The 15,388-nt window shown below is 32.9% G+C and overlaps 2 protein-coding genes across 5 annotated transcripts; one reads left to right on the top strand and one right to left on the bottom strand.

Moving 5' to 3' along the window:
* Window positions 1-39: 39 nt before the first annotated feature.
* Window positions 40-5,462, bottom strand: LOC108206053 (fructokinase-1). 3 transcript variants are annotated; one of them, XM_017376223.2, is made up of 7 exons: window positions 5,192-5,331; window positions 2,870-3,726; window positions 2,422-2,549; window positions 2,071-2,321; window positions 1,665-1,956; window positions 1,038-1,190; window positions 40-741 (listed from the first exon to the last, which is right to left on the bottom strand). In XM_017376223.2, the coding sequence occupies exons 3-7, from the start codon at window positions 2,422-2,424 to the stop codon at window positions 355-357; spliced, it is 1,086 nt and encodes a 361-aa protein (XP_017231712.1). In that variant the 5' UTR covers window positions 2,425-2,549; window positions 2,870-3,726; window positions 5,192-5,331; the 3' UTR covers window positions 40-354. The 3 variants fall into 3 exon arrangements, with proteins under 3 accessions (XP_017231712.1, XP_063943979.1, XP_017231711.1); XM_064087909.1 differs by having other exon boundaries at window positions 2,422-3,726; XM_017376222.2 differs by lacking the exons at window positions 2,422-2,549; window positions 2,870-3,726 and having other exon boundaries at window positions 5,192-5,462.
* A 3,510-nt stretch (window positions 5,463-8,972) lies between these two features.
* On the top strand, window positions 8,973-14,849 carry LOC108208177 (proteinase inhibitor-like). Of its 2 annotated transcripts, XR_010289057.1 has the most exons (3): window positions 8,973-9,128; window positions 9,238-9,585; window positions 14,642-14,849. XR_010289057.1 is itself a non-coding variant. In XM_017378680.2 (2 exons), the coding sequence occupies exons 1-2, from the start codon at window positions 9,110-9,112 to the stop codon at window positions 9,429-9,431; spliced, it is 213 nt and encodes a 70-aa protein (XP_017234169.1). In that variant the 5' UTR covers window positions 8,973-9,109; the 3' UTR covers window positions 9,432-9,712. The 2 variants fall into 2 exon arrangements, 1 of the variants encoding a protein (XP_017234169.1); XM_017378680.2 differs by lacking the exon at window positions 14,642-14,849 and having other exon boundaries at window positions 9,238-9,712.
* The last annotated feature ends 539 nt before the right edge of the window (window positions 14,850-15,388 follow it).

Below are 15,388 nucleotides of genomic sequence, written 5' to 3'. Positions count from 1 at the left end.
GGCAACCATGTCCATCGTACTTGTTGACACTTTTGAAAATATTACACTCTAACATAAATGCATTCCTTGAGGCTCAACTATCTGGCTTAATACACATTTCCAAATGTTCCAGAGAATTAAAAATTCTCTTTTAAGAAACCAATATCTCACATAGCAAACTTGATAAACATCATTTCAACAAACACAAATACAGCAGGCTTCGCACAAACTAACACCAGTCCCACTGTTAAAAGGCAATCCCAACTTTGCTCTAATTATCTGAACATTCTTTGATCCTCAGTCGGCATTAGATATGTTAACCTCCTAGATCTAATCTCCGAGGGAATTGCAGTATCTGATTTCCTTATAAATAGGTCATCCAATGGTACCACTGTATTTTATCCTATCAGGATCAAATTTAAGTAAAAGCTCAGACGTCACCTTCTGAAGGGGGACATGCTTTGGCTTGTTGCTATTCCCATTATTAGTCATATTTGAGATGACTGTAATCTCCTGAACATTCAGATCTTTATTAAGTAATTCATGTATAAAATCATCTTCGTTGATTTGTGATCTTGTCATAATTTCTATGACCTTTTCCAGTGTTGCCACAGCCCTGCCAGCACCAGAACTCATAGCAGTTGCTCCACCGACTGCATTGGCAAGTGTCAATGTATGTAGCAATGGCAGGCTGTGTATGTAACCGAATGCAATAGCTGCTCCGAAGCTATCACCACAACCAACAGTATCAATAACATCAACCTGTAGAAAATAATGGAATTTTAGAGTGCCCACAATATTTTAGCATAAAAATGCCGGAAACAAAGTTATCTTGCTATAAGAGACAAAATGCAGATGCTTGTGAAGTGCTTTTACATGTCATCTTTACAAATTTATCTTCTATCCCCTGTAAATGGTCACAAAGTAACTCCAGCTAAAGCAATCATGATGTAAAGAAATTGTTGAAAAATGTACCACATCCACATAAATCTATTCATAGCAACTTTGCTTAATAATTCGCAAATGTAAATATAATAACTTTGATATTAGAGGGATACCTTGAATGCTGGTGCAAAAGAAACACTCGACTCAGTAATCAAGATTGAACCCTTTGAACCCATCTTAACGATAATCCATTCTGTGCAGATCCCTTTCCTTAGCAACTCCATTCCTGCTAGAATTGGGTCCCTGATGCTAGTCAAGGCTTCAGCCTGGCACACCAACACACGTAATTTCAACAAATTGTCAGAGTAGCAAGGATCAAGGAATCTATGGCATTTAAAACATAAAATAATGCCCAAACAGAGAATGGCTGTACTGATGGGTATCACACAACATCTTTTAAGTTTGATTATTACTCATATAATCTCCGCTTATCAAATTCTAGTACATAACCCAAGATGCCAAGTTAAATTCAAGAAATTTTATTGTATGATATTTATCTAGCGGCTGATCAAATACCAAGTTTGTCTTCACATGAAAATATCTTTTACAAGAGAAATTAGATAATTAAACAGTAAACAAACAAATATTTACTCATCTTCAAGTGGGAATGATCTCAAAGAGATATATAAATACAAGCAAAACTTTCCATATGCATGTTAACCGACTCCACCGTCTATAATCTTAGTTATTAAGAGTAAAATCTGCACATCAGTTTTCATAAAGCAAAGTATGTATTGGACCTCATCAGATGTTAAAATAAGCACATTGCTCATTGTTAGGAGCTTGTCTAGTGCTTTTTGCTCTGCAGGTGTTCCATTGGCAAGGTACTTTCCTCGAGGTCCAGGATCAAAAAATATTGATCTTCCAACTTCTGTGGCATACTCCAGAGCAGAAATTATAAGATCAGGCTGGAGCACAAAAAAGGCAAAACCATCGCAGAACAAGATTTTCGACTGCTTAATAGCCATCTTTACTTTAGTTGATAAGCTGGTCATCCAACTTAAGGCTGGCTTGTTGACAAAATCTGATGGACTGATAAAATAAAACGAAGGAATAGATGGTCAAATACATCACAATTTTCCAGAAAGAAATATGCGTCCTTTACTGAATATATTCATCGGAAGAAAAAACATTACTCATGATCACCTGCAAAAGGCATGTTCTTGTAAAGGATTCACCAGAACGTAACAAATATGTGTTTCGCACGAGGTGCTTGAACTGCCAATAACACCATCATGTTCAACCATCCCAACCATTTCGATTCCCTCATCATGAAGCACATCCAAAAGGAAGTTTCCATATATTTCATCTCCAACTTGACCAATTGCTATGCAGTCGAGTCCCAACCTTGCTGCTGCTATGGCTGTATTGGAGATTCCGCCAGCTTCCCAGTATTGCTATTAAAAATGTTGAACGATCAAAGGCAAGATCAAATCAAAGAAGAAATTAGCATTACAAATTTACAACTGGAGATGCCTAAGATTGATAAAGATTTACCATTTCTTTTGGCAGACTCAGGAAGCTTCTCCTTAAGTATACAGTCAGTTTAATATTTTTAACTTATACTGTTGCTATTAATGCTCCAAATACTGGTTAAAAAGCTCAGACGCATGTCCTCTGTAGAGCTATTTTAACAAAAGAAGATTAATATTGCATATAGCACCCCTCATTTGATTAGAAAGAACGTGAAACATTTCTTTTCCAAAATTTATCTGTTTGACATTTGAAGGTAATGCTCATTTTTTATATTTGTTTCCGTCCCCAAAGATTGCAATACTTTGGGAACACTGGTGTACATAGAGAACGGACAAAAAAGAACAAGCTTAAGCCAAAGCCTCTATTATATTTGCAATTATGTTGATTTAAAAAAGAAATTCCCTTTGTATATTAAAGAAAAACTTGTGAAGAGCAAAATAAAGAAGCAGATTTAAATTTAGCACTACACCTCCTAACTGCAGAGAGTCAATATATCTGTACATTCCCTCGAGCCTGAGATAGTTAAACAATTAGCTTGAGTTTGGAGCTAATCGTGAGGACTGCCAAAATGATGTGCAAGATAGTTTAATCCTAGTCCATGACAAGATACATTTTGCCAATCCCTTTCAGGCTTTAAATTTTGCGGCAGAACTTTCAGAAATTTGCAAACTTGAATAGTAAAATGTAAATGCAGACTCCAAAGAAAGTGTTTTTATCAATAACAGCTGCAATGTGCCCAAGTGTACAGTGAGCGCAGTGTGCCAAACCTATGTGACCCAGACTCCTTACTGAATTATTTTACATTGAGTACCCATGCTCGATACTTGACACTCAACACATGTATGGAAACACAGACACATCACACACACACACACACTTTATTTTTCAGCCAAATATATGCAAAAATAAGAAAAAAAAATCTACAAATTGTCGAGTCTGACCCTTGGACACTAGAACCGGCAATGCTATGCATGAAATGAAAACGAGATGAAAATTAAGTACATCTAGGATCATTTACGTGCACTCATATTTACGTGCAGAACAATTATTGATTTAAATTAAAAACCACTATACAAGTACATATCTGCACTCATCATCCAAGTCCTGCAACAATCAAGCAGCAGTTGTTCTTCAAAATCAATCCTCTGCACTTTTTTAATGAAGAAGACATATCTCCACTCATTTGTACTAATGTCCTTCAAACTACGGTCCCAATCGAACATGAAAAATGAATCTCGATCTCATTGTTCTGCTATTTCTCTCTTAGCACTAAATTTAGGTAGATATGATTTTTGAATTTCTTTGTAACCGCTGTTCTTGGATTATCTGTGCACAATTTTAGTAAACATATGTAACCAATCAATAACTACAAGATCTTTTTTAAAACCAGTGGTCTCTATGAATTCTAATATATTATACAGGGGCACATTTTGCAGCAACAATAAAGACCAAGTTGAACATCAATGAATACAAGATTAACTACAAAATGGAACTGCAAGCAGGGAGATTAACCTTAATCTGACAAACACCCCCCCCCCCCCCCCCCCCCCCACCCCCACCACCTCTACTTCTCGTTTTTCAAATTCAGAAGCGGAGTGATAGTAATATTGTAAATAGTATAGATGACTGCTATTAGCCTATAACTGACAGGTAGCAACCTTTGAATTCCGCAAAGATGTCTCTCATGACTGGACAAAGAGCAAGGAATCCAGCGAGAAGTGCAAGAATTGTTATGGGTCCAGCCCAAATAACTAAGGTTTGGTCCACTAAGTTTTGGCCCAATATATGTGATATGTTTATCACTTAAGTGCTGAGTTTTGTTCTCAGCAGACAGAGTAGACTAAGGAATACAAAAAGTCAGAGAAAGAGGGAAAACACAGTTTTAAAAATACTACTGAGCTCAGCTGCTTCAGGTGTTCGGATCAAGGAGCAAACGTGGTCCATTTTGGCTGAAATTTGGACAGCTTGTTGGGGACTCACAGTGCTATATTCTGAACGGTTGGATCGTTGTTTTGAGCTTCTGGTTGAGAGTTATGGTCAACTGATTGCTGCTGGCAGACTCTCAATTATTTGGTGATTTCTTTCTCATTCTAGTTACTATGATGTTGTCTCTTATGTATGAACTTGTTGGTGGGTTGTGAACCTTTGTAAGACTGATTTGGGTTTCTTTATCCCTCAATTTTATCATAATAAGAGAAGAACAAAGGGTGGACTCCTCACACGTCCCGTGGTTTTTACTCTTCACATTGAAGAGGTTTTCCACGTATAAATCTTTGTGTCGTTTGATTTATGTTGGTTAATTTTCTGCATTATATAGTTTGTCATTGGTGAATATTTGTGGTGACTTGAGTTGAGCTGTTTTTGGTTGATTGTTTAGAAGTACTGTAGCTTGTGTTTTTGACTACTTAAATCCCTGCAAGAATAAGCAAAACCAAAAACCTAAATACATAAGTACCAAAACCAATCTAAACCCCAACATTCTAAACCCACTTATTCCAAGATCAGATTCGAAAAACCCGCCCCCGCCCAAAACTACTTACCTTGATCAATTAGCAAAAAATTGTGAACTGGAGAGAAAAAGAGGTCTAAATGTAAATCAGAAAGAAGTAAAACAGTATCAACAGTCAACACACACACACATGCTAGATAACATTACTGGGATATGCTCAACAACAGCCAACACCTAAATGAACCGAAGTGGGTACTTTCTAAAACCAACAAAGAACATTATAAATACAAAACGAAATATTAAAAAGTAAAATAAATTTGACATGAAATTAACGATATTCACCTTAGGAGGCGGGGTATTGGAGAACTGATGCAAGAAAGCTTTACGTTGTTGAGGAGATGATTGAGGCAATTCTGGGACTTTGAGAACGATGTCCACGCACAGACTTCCTAAAGTAGCCACATCAATCAATTTCTTGTTCAAACTCATTTCTTACTTCTGGACAAGCTCCAAACTCATGTCTCGTGTTTTTCCTATTTATGGAACTGTTCATCAAAAATTTTATGATATCGTCGTGTAATAAAAGTTAGCGAATTTACGGAAATTCTGAATCGACTCATCGAGATACAGCAGTACTCATCAAAATATATCCCGTATAATTTGAGATTCAATCCAATTAGGATGTTTCAGTATTTATATTTTTTTATTTTATATTTAACTACTAATAAAATATTATCATTAATGGGAAAGCATAATTTAAAGTTTTGACAAGGTCTTCTTAATATAATTTAAAATTTTAATTCACAGAAGTTTAATATATCTTTCCGAATTCAAATTAAATCTACTTGAATTTCATCAATAAAAAATTTGAAAATATGTCAATCAAATACAATCTTTAGATGTTGGATATCGACTAACAACACAAATGTCATTTTAAGGGAAGTGATGGATCAATCCAAATAAATATCCATCCATGTTTATCAATAAACTAGTTGAGAAGCCGCGCGTTGCAGCGGGTTATAAAAATTATATTAATAATTTAATATTAATATTTATAAAATAAAATAATTTTGCAGCAACCTATAAAAATTATATTAATGTTTCGAAATTATATTTAGCGAATAAATAAATTTTATATTATAAACATCTCGATGCAATACCAATATTAATATATAAAATTCTAAAATTGGACTATAACTAATGAGTGAAAAAATAAAAATAAAAATCTGCATGTAATCAACTATTCAAAACACGACAAATCTTGATTTTAGTTCTATTTAACATAGGTGCGTAAAAGTCTAAAAGATATTAAGATTCAACTCCGAAACCATCTCTAATTTTAATAGGGATAAACATTATGTTCTAATTGTATGAACATTAAATCATTAATCATCTCGGGACGTATGAACTCCATTCCATTCATAGGTTTATTAGTGATTCCTTCTTCTTTTTTTAATTGGTTGTCCGCAAAAACATCAATTTCAATCCATGAGATCGCGGTCTATAACCACCCTTACTTGCAAGTTGCAATAACTTTTATTTTTTTTGATACTGTGTAAACAACCTTCACTTAAAAGGTACTTGAACCGAGCAAACAGATAATGTGAAAGCTTTGCATGAATAATCTTTTTCTGTATACAAAATAAATCATATAAAAATTAGCAACAACAAACATGTCTGATGCACAAAACGAATATTATAAAAGAATAACGAACAAACATATATCCCTGACAGTTAATTTATTAACCTTTTCATCCATCAATATCATGTCAAGACTATATCGTTCTCCCGTATTTGGATTTGTCGACTCCCACATCCGACGAACTCTTACTATTATCAGCCAATTATCTCTATCGCCATTCAAATCATCTAGCATAATGTAACTCATTATTGTATTAGATGGAGGATAACAAATAAGCTCAAAAAAAATCTGTGTGTGTTAAATTTTACGATGCCTGACCTCAATTTATAGGGGTTGATTTGAGAAAAGACCGACTTATCAAAAATACTTTCTGTTTTTGTTATATATCTTTTCCAAAAATATGATGATACTTTCAAAATTCTAATTCCATTTTGATATTTTGAAAAAGGTAGTTCTGAAACTTTCTTCCAATATATTCGAAACTAAGAAAGACAGTTTTTATTTTTGATATTTTTTCATCCAAAAATTTCAGAAAATTAGAAAAATAGAACAGAGCTCTCTGAGAGGCTCCACCTAAACGACCCATGCTTCTCCTTTATATAAGTATATTGATTTACGAACAACACAAATAACATCCAAATGTACGTGCATCGGTGGATTTACTAGCAACACAAATAACATCCACGTATAAAGGGAGCATAAAGGGAGCGATGAATCGATCCAAATAAGTACTTCTTCCATCCTTTTTTATATGTTCATTTTGATTTTTGACCGATCAAATTTACTATATTTTAACTGAAATTTATATATATTTCCTTTGTCTTCCTCAATTGTTTTTAACAACGGGGAGGGGACTGAACACGCATTTTAATGTTCTCATAAAATATAGTTTCATAAATTATTTTAATTTTTTTCTTTTTGAATTAATATTTAATATCTAAATTTTTATATAAAAAAGAAAAGTTTCAAAAAAAAAAGGTACGAAACTATGTTTTATATGTGTCTTAAAATGCGTGTCGAGCAATGTAAAAAAATGAGAGAGTATATAAGAAAAAATAATAAAAATTATATCATTAAGAGTATATTTAGTCTATTTTGATATACAACTTTCATATTTTAAAAATAATGAATAGATACTTATCTTAATTCTGGTATTAGTTGGGGTTCTGCATCACATGCAAGAAATGTCAATATTTATGTATTATATTTTAAAATTATTTTTTGAACACACACAACGATGAAAAAGCACGAAAAAACATGTATTTAGATTTAGATCATTAAAATCTATTTAAAATTTAGGATTCTGCACAGAGCTTTAGTGATTCTGGACTGGTTATTTCTTGAGCGCGACCCTATTTAACTAATATACATACACTAAAACAACTTAATTTAGTTTACAGCAATTATTAGGGGTAAATAAGTAAATAAAAAATAATTATTTTTAAATACATAATTTTTATAAAATGTGACTGGGAATATAAAATATTACACACATACACATAGTTTAAATTATAGGAAAATTAATTCATTTGTACCTAAAATACTAGTCATTCATGATTTAGGTCCGTAAATTAAGAAATCCAACTTTTTGATATTTAAATATTTAAAAAATCTGACTGAAGTCTTTTCATCAAAATTTGTCTAACGTTTAATCAATGCTGAGGTGAAAATTGAGAAAATAAAAGAAAAACAATAATTAAAAATGTGAAAAATCAAAACTTTACGTAGGTAAAAGAATTTGATTTCGAGTTCACTAATATATATAAATTTGCACTTTAATTTCAAGAATAATAAGAAAAAACTTATTAAAATACAGATTTTTATACATTAGTGGCCTTAAAATAAAGACTTTCATCATTCGTGTTCTTTAAATCAATTGTAGATTAACTAATAAAAATTTCACATCAATCTATGAAATTTTGATTTTTCATATTTTTGATTTATTATTATTTTTTCAACTTTCACATAATAGGTGTAGGTTAGATTTTGATGGAGGGACTTGAATTAAATTTTTTTAAAATTTCATAAAAATTTAAAATTTTTAGTTGAAGAACCTAAAACATAAACAACTCAGGGATGAACGAATCAATATTTCAAAACTACACGCCTGCCTGATTGTCCTCAAATGTACAAGTCCTTGGTTATCTTGATTATAGCAAACTCCGTGAGGCATTTTTATCAAACAAATATACGCTACATACACCCAAACTTCAAACATGCCTTTAGACTTTCTTCTCAAACCCAGCCATTTTCATAAAAGGAGTACTCCATCCACAACGATATGTGGTGAGCAACCTGCTATGTGTTGATGCCTATTTCAACTGGTCGATAAAAGCAGCCCACATCCGTGGCTTAATGAATCTCTACATTTTTCTAGCACACAAAAAACATTGCATAATTCAAATCCTTGACTTATATCCATATATACCAAAAAACGCGGTATCCGGGGTACTAGTACAAGTTTAGAGAGCCATGCACGTGATCCACCAGACCCGAATAAATCTGTATAAATAGTAGCAAGGGCAGCTCCTATTGAAATAAGTTCGATTTCTTTTCTTACAAAACAATCACAGCTATATTTCAACTTCACATTACGTTCAATTTCACAAGCAGCGCAAATGGCATCCGAATGCGAAGGTATAACATATATTATTGTACATAGTAATGTACTTAACATGTTAGAAGCTGTTTATATATTTATATTCTGTTATATCTTATGGTTAATTTATTTTATCTCCGATATCAGGTAAGAGTTCATGGCCGGAACTAGTGGGAAAAGATGGACAAGCAGCGGCAGCAACAGTGGAGAAGGAGAATCCGAACGTGAATGCCATTGTGTTGTTGGAGGGAACTCGAACAACAAAGGACTTCAGGTGTGACCGTGTTTGGGTTTGGGTTGACAAGGACGGAATTGTTGTTCGCACACCTATAATTACTTAGGCGCTCATCTTGTCCCGGATCAGATCAAGTATAATCTATGTTGGGATCTCTTATCTCTATGATCCATAATAAGTATGTTCGTGTCGTATAATAAAAGAAGTATCTGCTAAGATCTCTTTACCGGTTTGATATTTCTGTATTATTTGTTAAGTATGTTCGTGTCGTATGATAAAAAAAGTATCTGCTAAGATCTTTCTGCCAGTTTGATATGTCTGTATTATTTATTATGTATGTTCGTGTTATGTAATAAAAATATATCCGAAGAAGTTCACCTGGTACTACGACTAATTGTTCTGAGTGTATTCAAGAACATCTTGTCTAAGTATGCTTTCTTTCTTGTTATCAAACTTCCATATTGTTCAATTGTTTTGTTTCAATAATCAGAATATGTGAAAAAAAGAAAACAGTGAATGATAATGCAAAGCTACTTATCCACAATACATCTTAAACAATTATTGACTTAAAGTTATTTATAACTATATGCTAACAGCTAAGCTACTGGGATATGCTCAACAACAGCCAACACCTAAATGAACAGAAGTGGGTACTTTCTAAAACCAACGAAGAACATTATAAATACAAAAGATTAAAAAGTAAACATAAAAAGAAATCGACATGAAATTAACGATATTCACCTTGGGAGGCGGGGTATTGGAGAATTGATGCAAGAAAGCTTTATGTTGTTGAGGAGATGATTGAGGCAATTCTGGGACTTTGAGAACGATGTCCACGCACAGACTTCCTAAAGTGGCCACATCAACTTCTTTCCTGTTCAAACTCATTTCTTACTTCTGGACAACCTCCAAACTGTTTTGTGTTTTTCCTGTTTTATGTCACTAACAACTGAGAGCATCTCCAACCATGAAGACCCCTTAGCTAAAATTCTAGTTGTCATACCAAAAATAAAAATTATAACTAATGGCTTTGAAAATTCACGCTCCAACCATCCCCGCCTGTTATCTATCATTATAGCCAACCTCCTATGAATGACTATATTTATCGATCCGCTACAGGTCTATGAGAAAATTTGTAGGAAGATTACCCATCACTTATTACTATATTAAAGTGATATATTCTATTTATAACAAGTCAAAATATTAATAACATACTATTTTTAAATTATAACCAATCAATATAGCCAATACCATCGAAGCAAAATGTCTTACAGGTTTAGAAAATTTTATATAATGTCTTAGAGCATCTCCAATGGCGTTGACTATAATCGTTGGCTAAATTAAATCTGTAAGACATTATGTAAAATTTGCCGAACTTGTAAGATATTGTGCTTCAATGGTATTGGCTATATTGGTTGGCTATAATTTAAAAATAGTGTGTTATTAATATTTAGATTGTTATAAATAATATATCAGTTTAATATGGTAATAAATAATATGTAATCAGTGGGAAGGAAGAAAATAAATTGCGAGGGATGACGTGGAATTCGCTACAGATCTGTAGCGGATCGACAAATATAGCTATCCATAAAGGGGTTGCTGTGGTTGGAGTTCTATTTTTTATGAACATTGGCTATAAAATTTAATTTTTAAAATCCACGTGGACTTTTAGCTAAGGGTTTGTGAGGGTTGGAGATGCTCTTACAGGTCCAATTTAGCCGACTATTATAGCCAACGCCGTTGGAGATGCTCTGAGGAGATGTGTTGTTCATCTAAATTATTGATTAAAATTTTTAATTATGATATCGTGTAAAAGTAAGAGATTTAAGGAAATTCTGAATCAAGCATCATTTTTGGTTAGTTTATTACAAGATTAATCATCAAAATATGTCCTGTATATAATTAACAAAAAAAATATATGTCCGTGTAATTTGAGATTCAATCGGTATTTATATTTTACATTATGCAAACGGAACATGAGATTAAATTTTTTACAATTTACGAAATTATTATTTAAGAAAAAAACATTTTAGGTAATTTTAATGAAATTAAAACTCTTATATATATATATATATATATATATATATATATTTAAGTAATGATAGCCGGGAACATTAGTATTAAAGTAAAAAAATATTTTAGACAATAAAATCAAATAATTAGATTTTTTCTTGATATAATTCAAAACTTATTATGCAAGTACGAAAATTGCTTTAAACTAACTCCTCATATTTAATAATAATGAAGAGGTTACAAACTCAAATCTTTTTGAAATTTTGAGGGTGGGACTGCAACCATTTAAAGTATGGGTACTTATTGTAATTATTTTTGAGTAAAAGACAAAATGATGACTGTAATTTCCCAAAATTTAAAAAATGTTGGTTGGAGTTCAAAAACCACACATTCATTGGTGACTAGACTTTACCTCCGTTTTTTTAATTAGGTGGTTGCCGTTAAATCTTGCCGTTAAGTACAAAAAAAATAAAAAAAAAAGGTAAAACCACATTTTACACAAATTTAGGCGCAAATAGCTTCCCATCTAATATACACAAGATTCTTGAGCTTGGGGATTTTGTGGCGGTGCGTTTGGGATTTTATAAATATTTATATATTCAGCTCTTGGACATCTGGAGACCGGAGGCGAGAGAAAACTGATACCAACCATTGAGGAAGAACTTGACAGGAAGTCATCACTCAACTGACTTCTGATGCCTATAATGAATCAGTGCATACCAGGTATTTACACCGAAAAAGCAATGTATTTCGTATTCCTAATATTGGAGTCCAGGACACCTGGTGGCATATTAGCTCAGCCACTCTCAATAAGTTACAACAAAAACACGCAATCAGTAAACACAAGCACAAATGAAGCCATTTACTGCCTAGATAACTACCAGAGTATGTACTCACAAATGCTGTGGATTATGTCTCCACTATACATTTGGTTCCATCTTCGTCCGGGTCATTCAGTTTCTAGAAACTAATTGGCCAGTACTATGCAATGACATACGGACAGGGACTCAGGACTCTTAACCCTGAAATCACAGACCAATCGGTGAGAGAATCAGTATTGGAGAGTCCTTAAACCTGATCCGGTTTTGGCAGATTTTATTGAGGCTGAATGTAGTAAAAAGTCATGGAAAGGGATTATAACAAGATTGTGGCCTAAGAGCAAGTCCAACAGCTACCCTATTTAGTGTCTTAAGTCATAATATAGGGCATTTGATGAAAGTATTTGATCCAACAATGTCCTAATGATGCCCTATATCACTAGGACAACCCATTCAAACCCTATTTTTGAGAGGCTCTCTCTCCTTGCCCTATCCCATATTTTATAAAAAATTCTTACCAACACTCTCTTTCTCTCTCTATTTTATATTATGTTTTAATGATGAAAGTGAATTTTTAATAATAAAATATTAAACATATAGTGAAAATAAGACACATTGTTGGAGTTGAAGTTAGTAGAATATGTTCTAAACTACTAGGACATAATTTTTTATATTATATTTAGGGCTCCAACTAGGACTCTGTTGGACTTGCTCTAATACACTAAGCTCATGAATCTTGTGTTATATTAGATGGGCGGCTGTTTGTACCTAAATTTGTGTAAAAACTTGATTTTATCCTTTATTATTATTATTTTTGGATATAACGGCCAGATTTAACAGACCTTGACGGCAACCACCTTATTAAAAGGTGGAGGCAAAGTCCAGCCACTAATATGTAATTTTGAACTCCAGCCAACATTTTGTAAAATTTGGGAAACTACAACTACCACTTTGTCAATTACTCATTATTTTTTGATGAGATTTTTGATTACAAACTACAATATACTCTTTTTTAAGACAAATAATACCAATAAGTTGCTTCTTGATTACTCTATTCTTTCGTTTACATGTTTCTTTTGTCAACATAGGGCCTGTTTGGCGGAGAGAAGCAGAAGCTGCTTCTGGCTTCTGCTTCTCTTGACCCGTTTGTGTAAAAAAGTAGAAGCACTTTTAAGAAGCTGAGAATGCTAGCTTCTCTCTCACAGTTTCTGCTTCTTTTCCAAACACTTTATTAACTTATTTACTTCTCACTTCTACTCCACTTCTTTACTATAAGCAAGAAGTCACTTTTTTTAAGCTAACCCAAACGGCCCCTCTATTTGTACAAAATACGCGTCCATTTCTGTTTTTAAAATAACTTTTTAAATATTTTTACAAAAATTACACTTCCAATACAAATTTTAATATTTGTCTAATATACATATACATATACATATATATATATATATATAATTTAATTAAATCTCATGCAATTATTATGGATAACAAAAATTAACTAATTTTTTTAAAAGAGGTAGTTTTTTCACATGAGATATATATGTAAAATGAGACTGGGAATTTAAAATGATACACACACGTAGACATGGTTTGAATTATAAGGTCGATGTGTCCTCAAATGTACAAGTCCTTGGTTATCTTGATTATAGCAAACTCCGTGAGGCATTTTTATCAAACAAATATACGCTATGTACACCCAAACTTCAAACATGCCTTTAGACTTTCTTCTCAAACCCAGCCATTTTCATAACAGCAGTACTCCATCCACAACGATATGTGGTGAGCAACCCACTCTATGTTGATGCCTATCTCAACTGGTCGATAAAAGCAGCCCACAGCCGTGGCTTAATGAATCTCATCCTTTTAACAGCACACAAAACACATTGCAGAATTCAAATCCTTGACTTATATCTAAATACCAACCGCGTTATGGGGGATACTAGTACACGTTTAGAGACCCACGTTATCCATCAGACCCGAATAAATCTGTATAAATAGTAGCAAGGGCAGCTACTGTTAAAATAAGTTCGATTCCTAATTTGCTTACAAAAGAATCACAGCTATATTTCAACTTCACATTACGTTCAATTTCACAAGCAGCGCAAATGGCCTCCGGATGCGAAGGTATAACATATATTATCATACATTAACGTACTATTTTTGTTTTGTTCTATATCTTATGGTTAATTTATTTATCTCCAACATCAGGTAAGAGTTCATGGCCGGAACTGGTGGGAAAAGACGGACAAGCAGCAGCAGCAAAAGTGGAGAAGGAGAATCCGAACGTGAATGCCATTGTGTTGTTGGAGGGAACTCCAACCACAAGAGACTTCAGGTGCGACCGTGTTTGGGTTTGGGTTAACAAGGACGGAATTGTTGTTCGCACACCTATAATTACTTAAGCGGTCTTGTCCCCGATCGCTCCAGATCAAGTATAATCTATGTTGGGATCTCCATCAGTTTGATCCATTTATATTTTATTAAGTAGGTTCGTGTCGTATAATAAAAGAAGTATCAGGTAGGATCTTAGCACCAGCTTGATCTAACAATATTTATTTGTTGTGGACGAGCTTCATGTGCTTTTATGGTACTACGAATAATTGTTCTGATTGTACTCATTCAAAAACATCTTGTTTAAGTATGCTTTCTTTCTTGTTATCAAACTTCCATGTAATTCAATTGTTTTGTTTTAATAATCAGATAATGCGAAAAAAAAAGAAAACAATGATTGATACTGCAAAGCTACTTATCCACAATAATCTTGAACAATTATCCACTTAAAATTATTCATAACTTTAATTTGAAAATATTTGTTTGTATAATAAGATAGAAATTGATTTAAGATGAGAAATAAATTCAGGAGTTCGTTTGAGATATTTTTTTCAGCGTGTTAATTTAATTTTTTTATAAATATTATTCATAAATCAATATTTTCTCAGAAATTATTTTTATTTTTTAATTATTATATTTGTAATTACTCATATATTATTAATAAACTAAAATTATCTAAATTTATCTTTTAACTTTCCAACTTATCATAATTCATAATTTTAAACTCATCTCAGTCGAAGGCGTTCCTTATCATGACATAACTACAAGTCTACAACTGCAGTGAACTCTGAACAGTGAATACAAAATGTAGTTGAAAAGTGGGTAAAGTGGTGGGATCCATCAATATTTAATAATAGATTTGAGATAGTGGAAGAAAGTAGTGGGTGTAATAGACAAATAATGT

The sequence above is a fragment of the Daucus carota genome, chromosome 2, assembly GCF_001625215.2.
Source record: "Daucus carota subsp. sativus chromosome 2, DH1 v3.0, whole genome shotgun sequence".
NCBI classification, from domain to species: domain Eukaryota; kingdom Viridiplantae; phylum Streptophyta; class Magnoliopsida; order Apiales; family Apiaceae; genus Daucus; species Daucus carota.
This window is presented reverse-complemented; position numbering and strand designations above follow the sequence as displayed.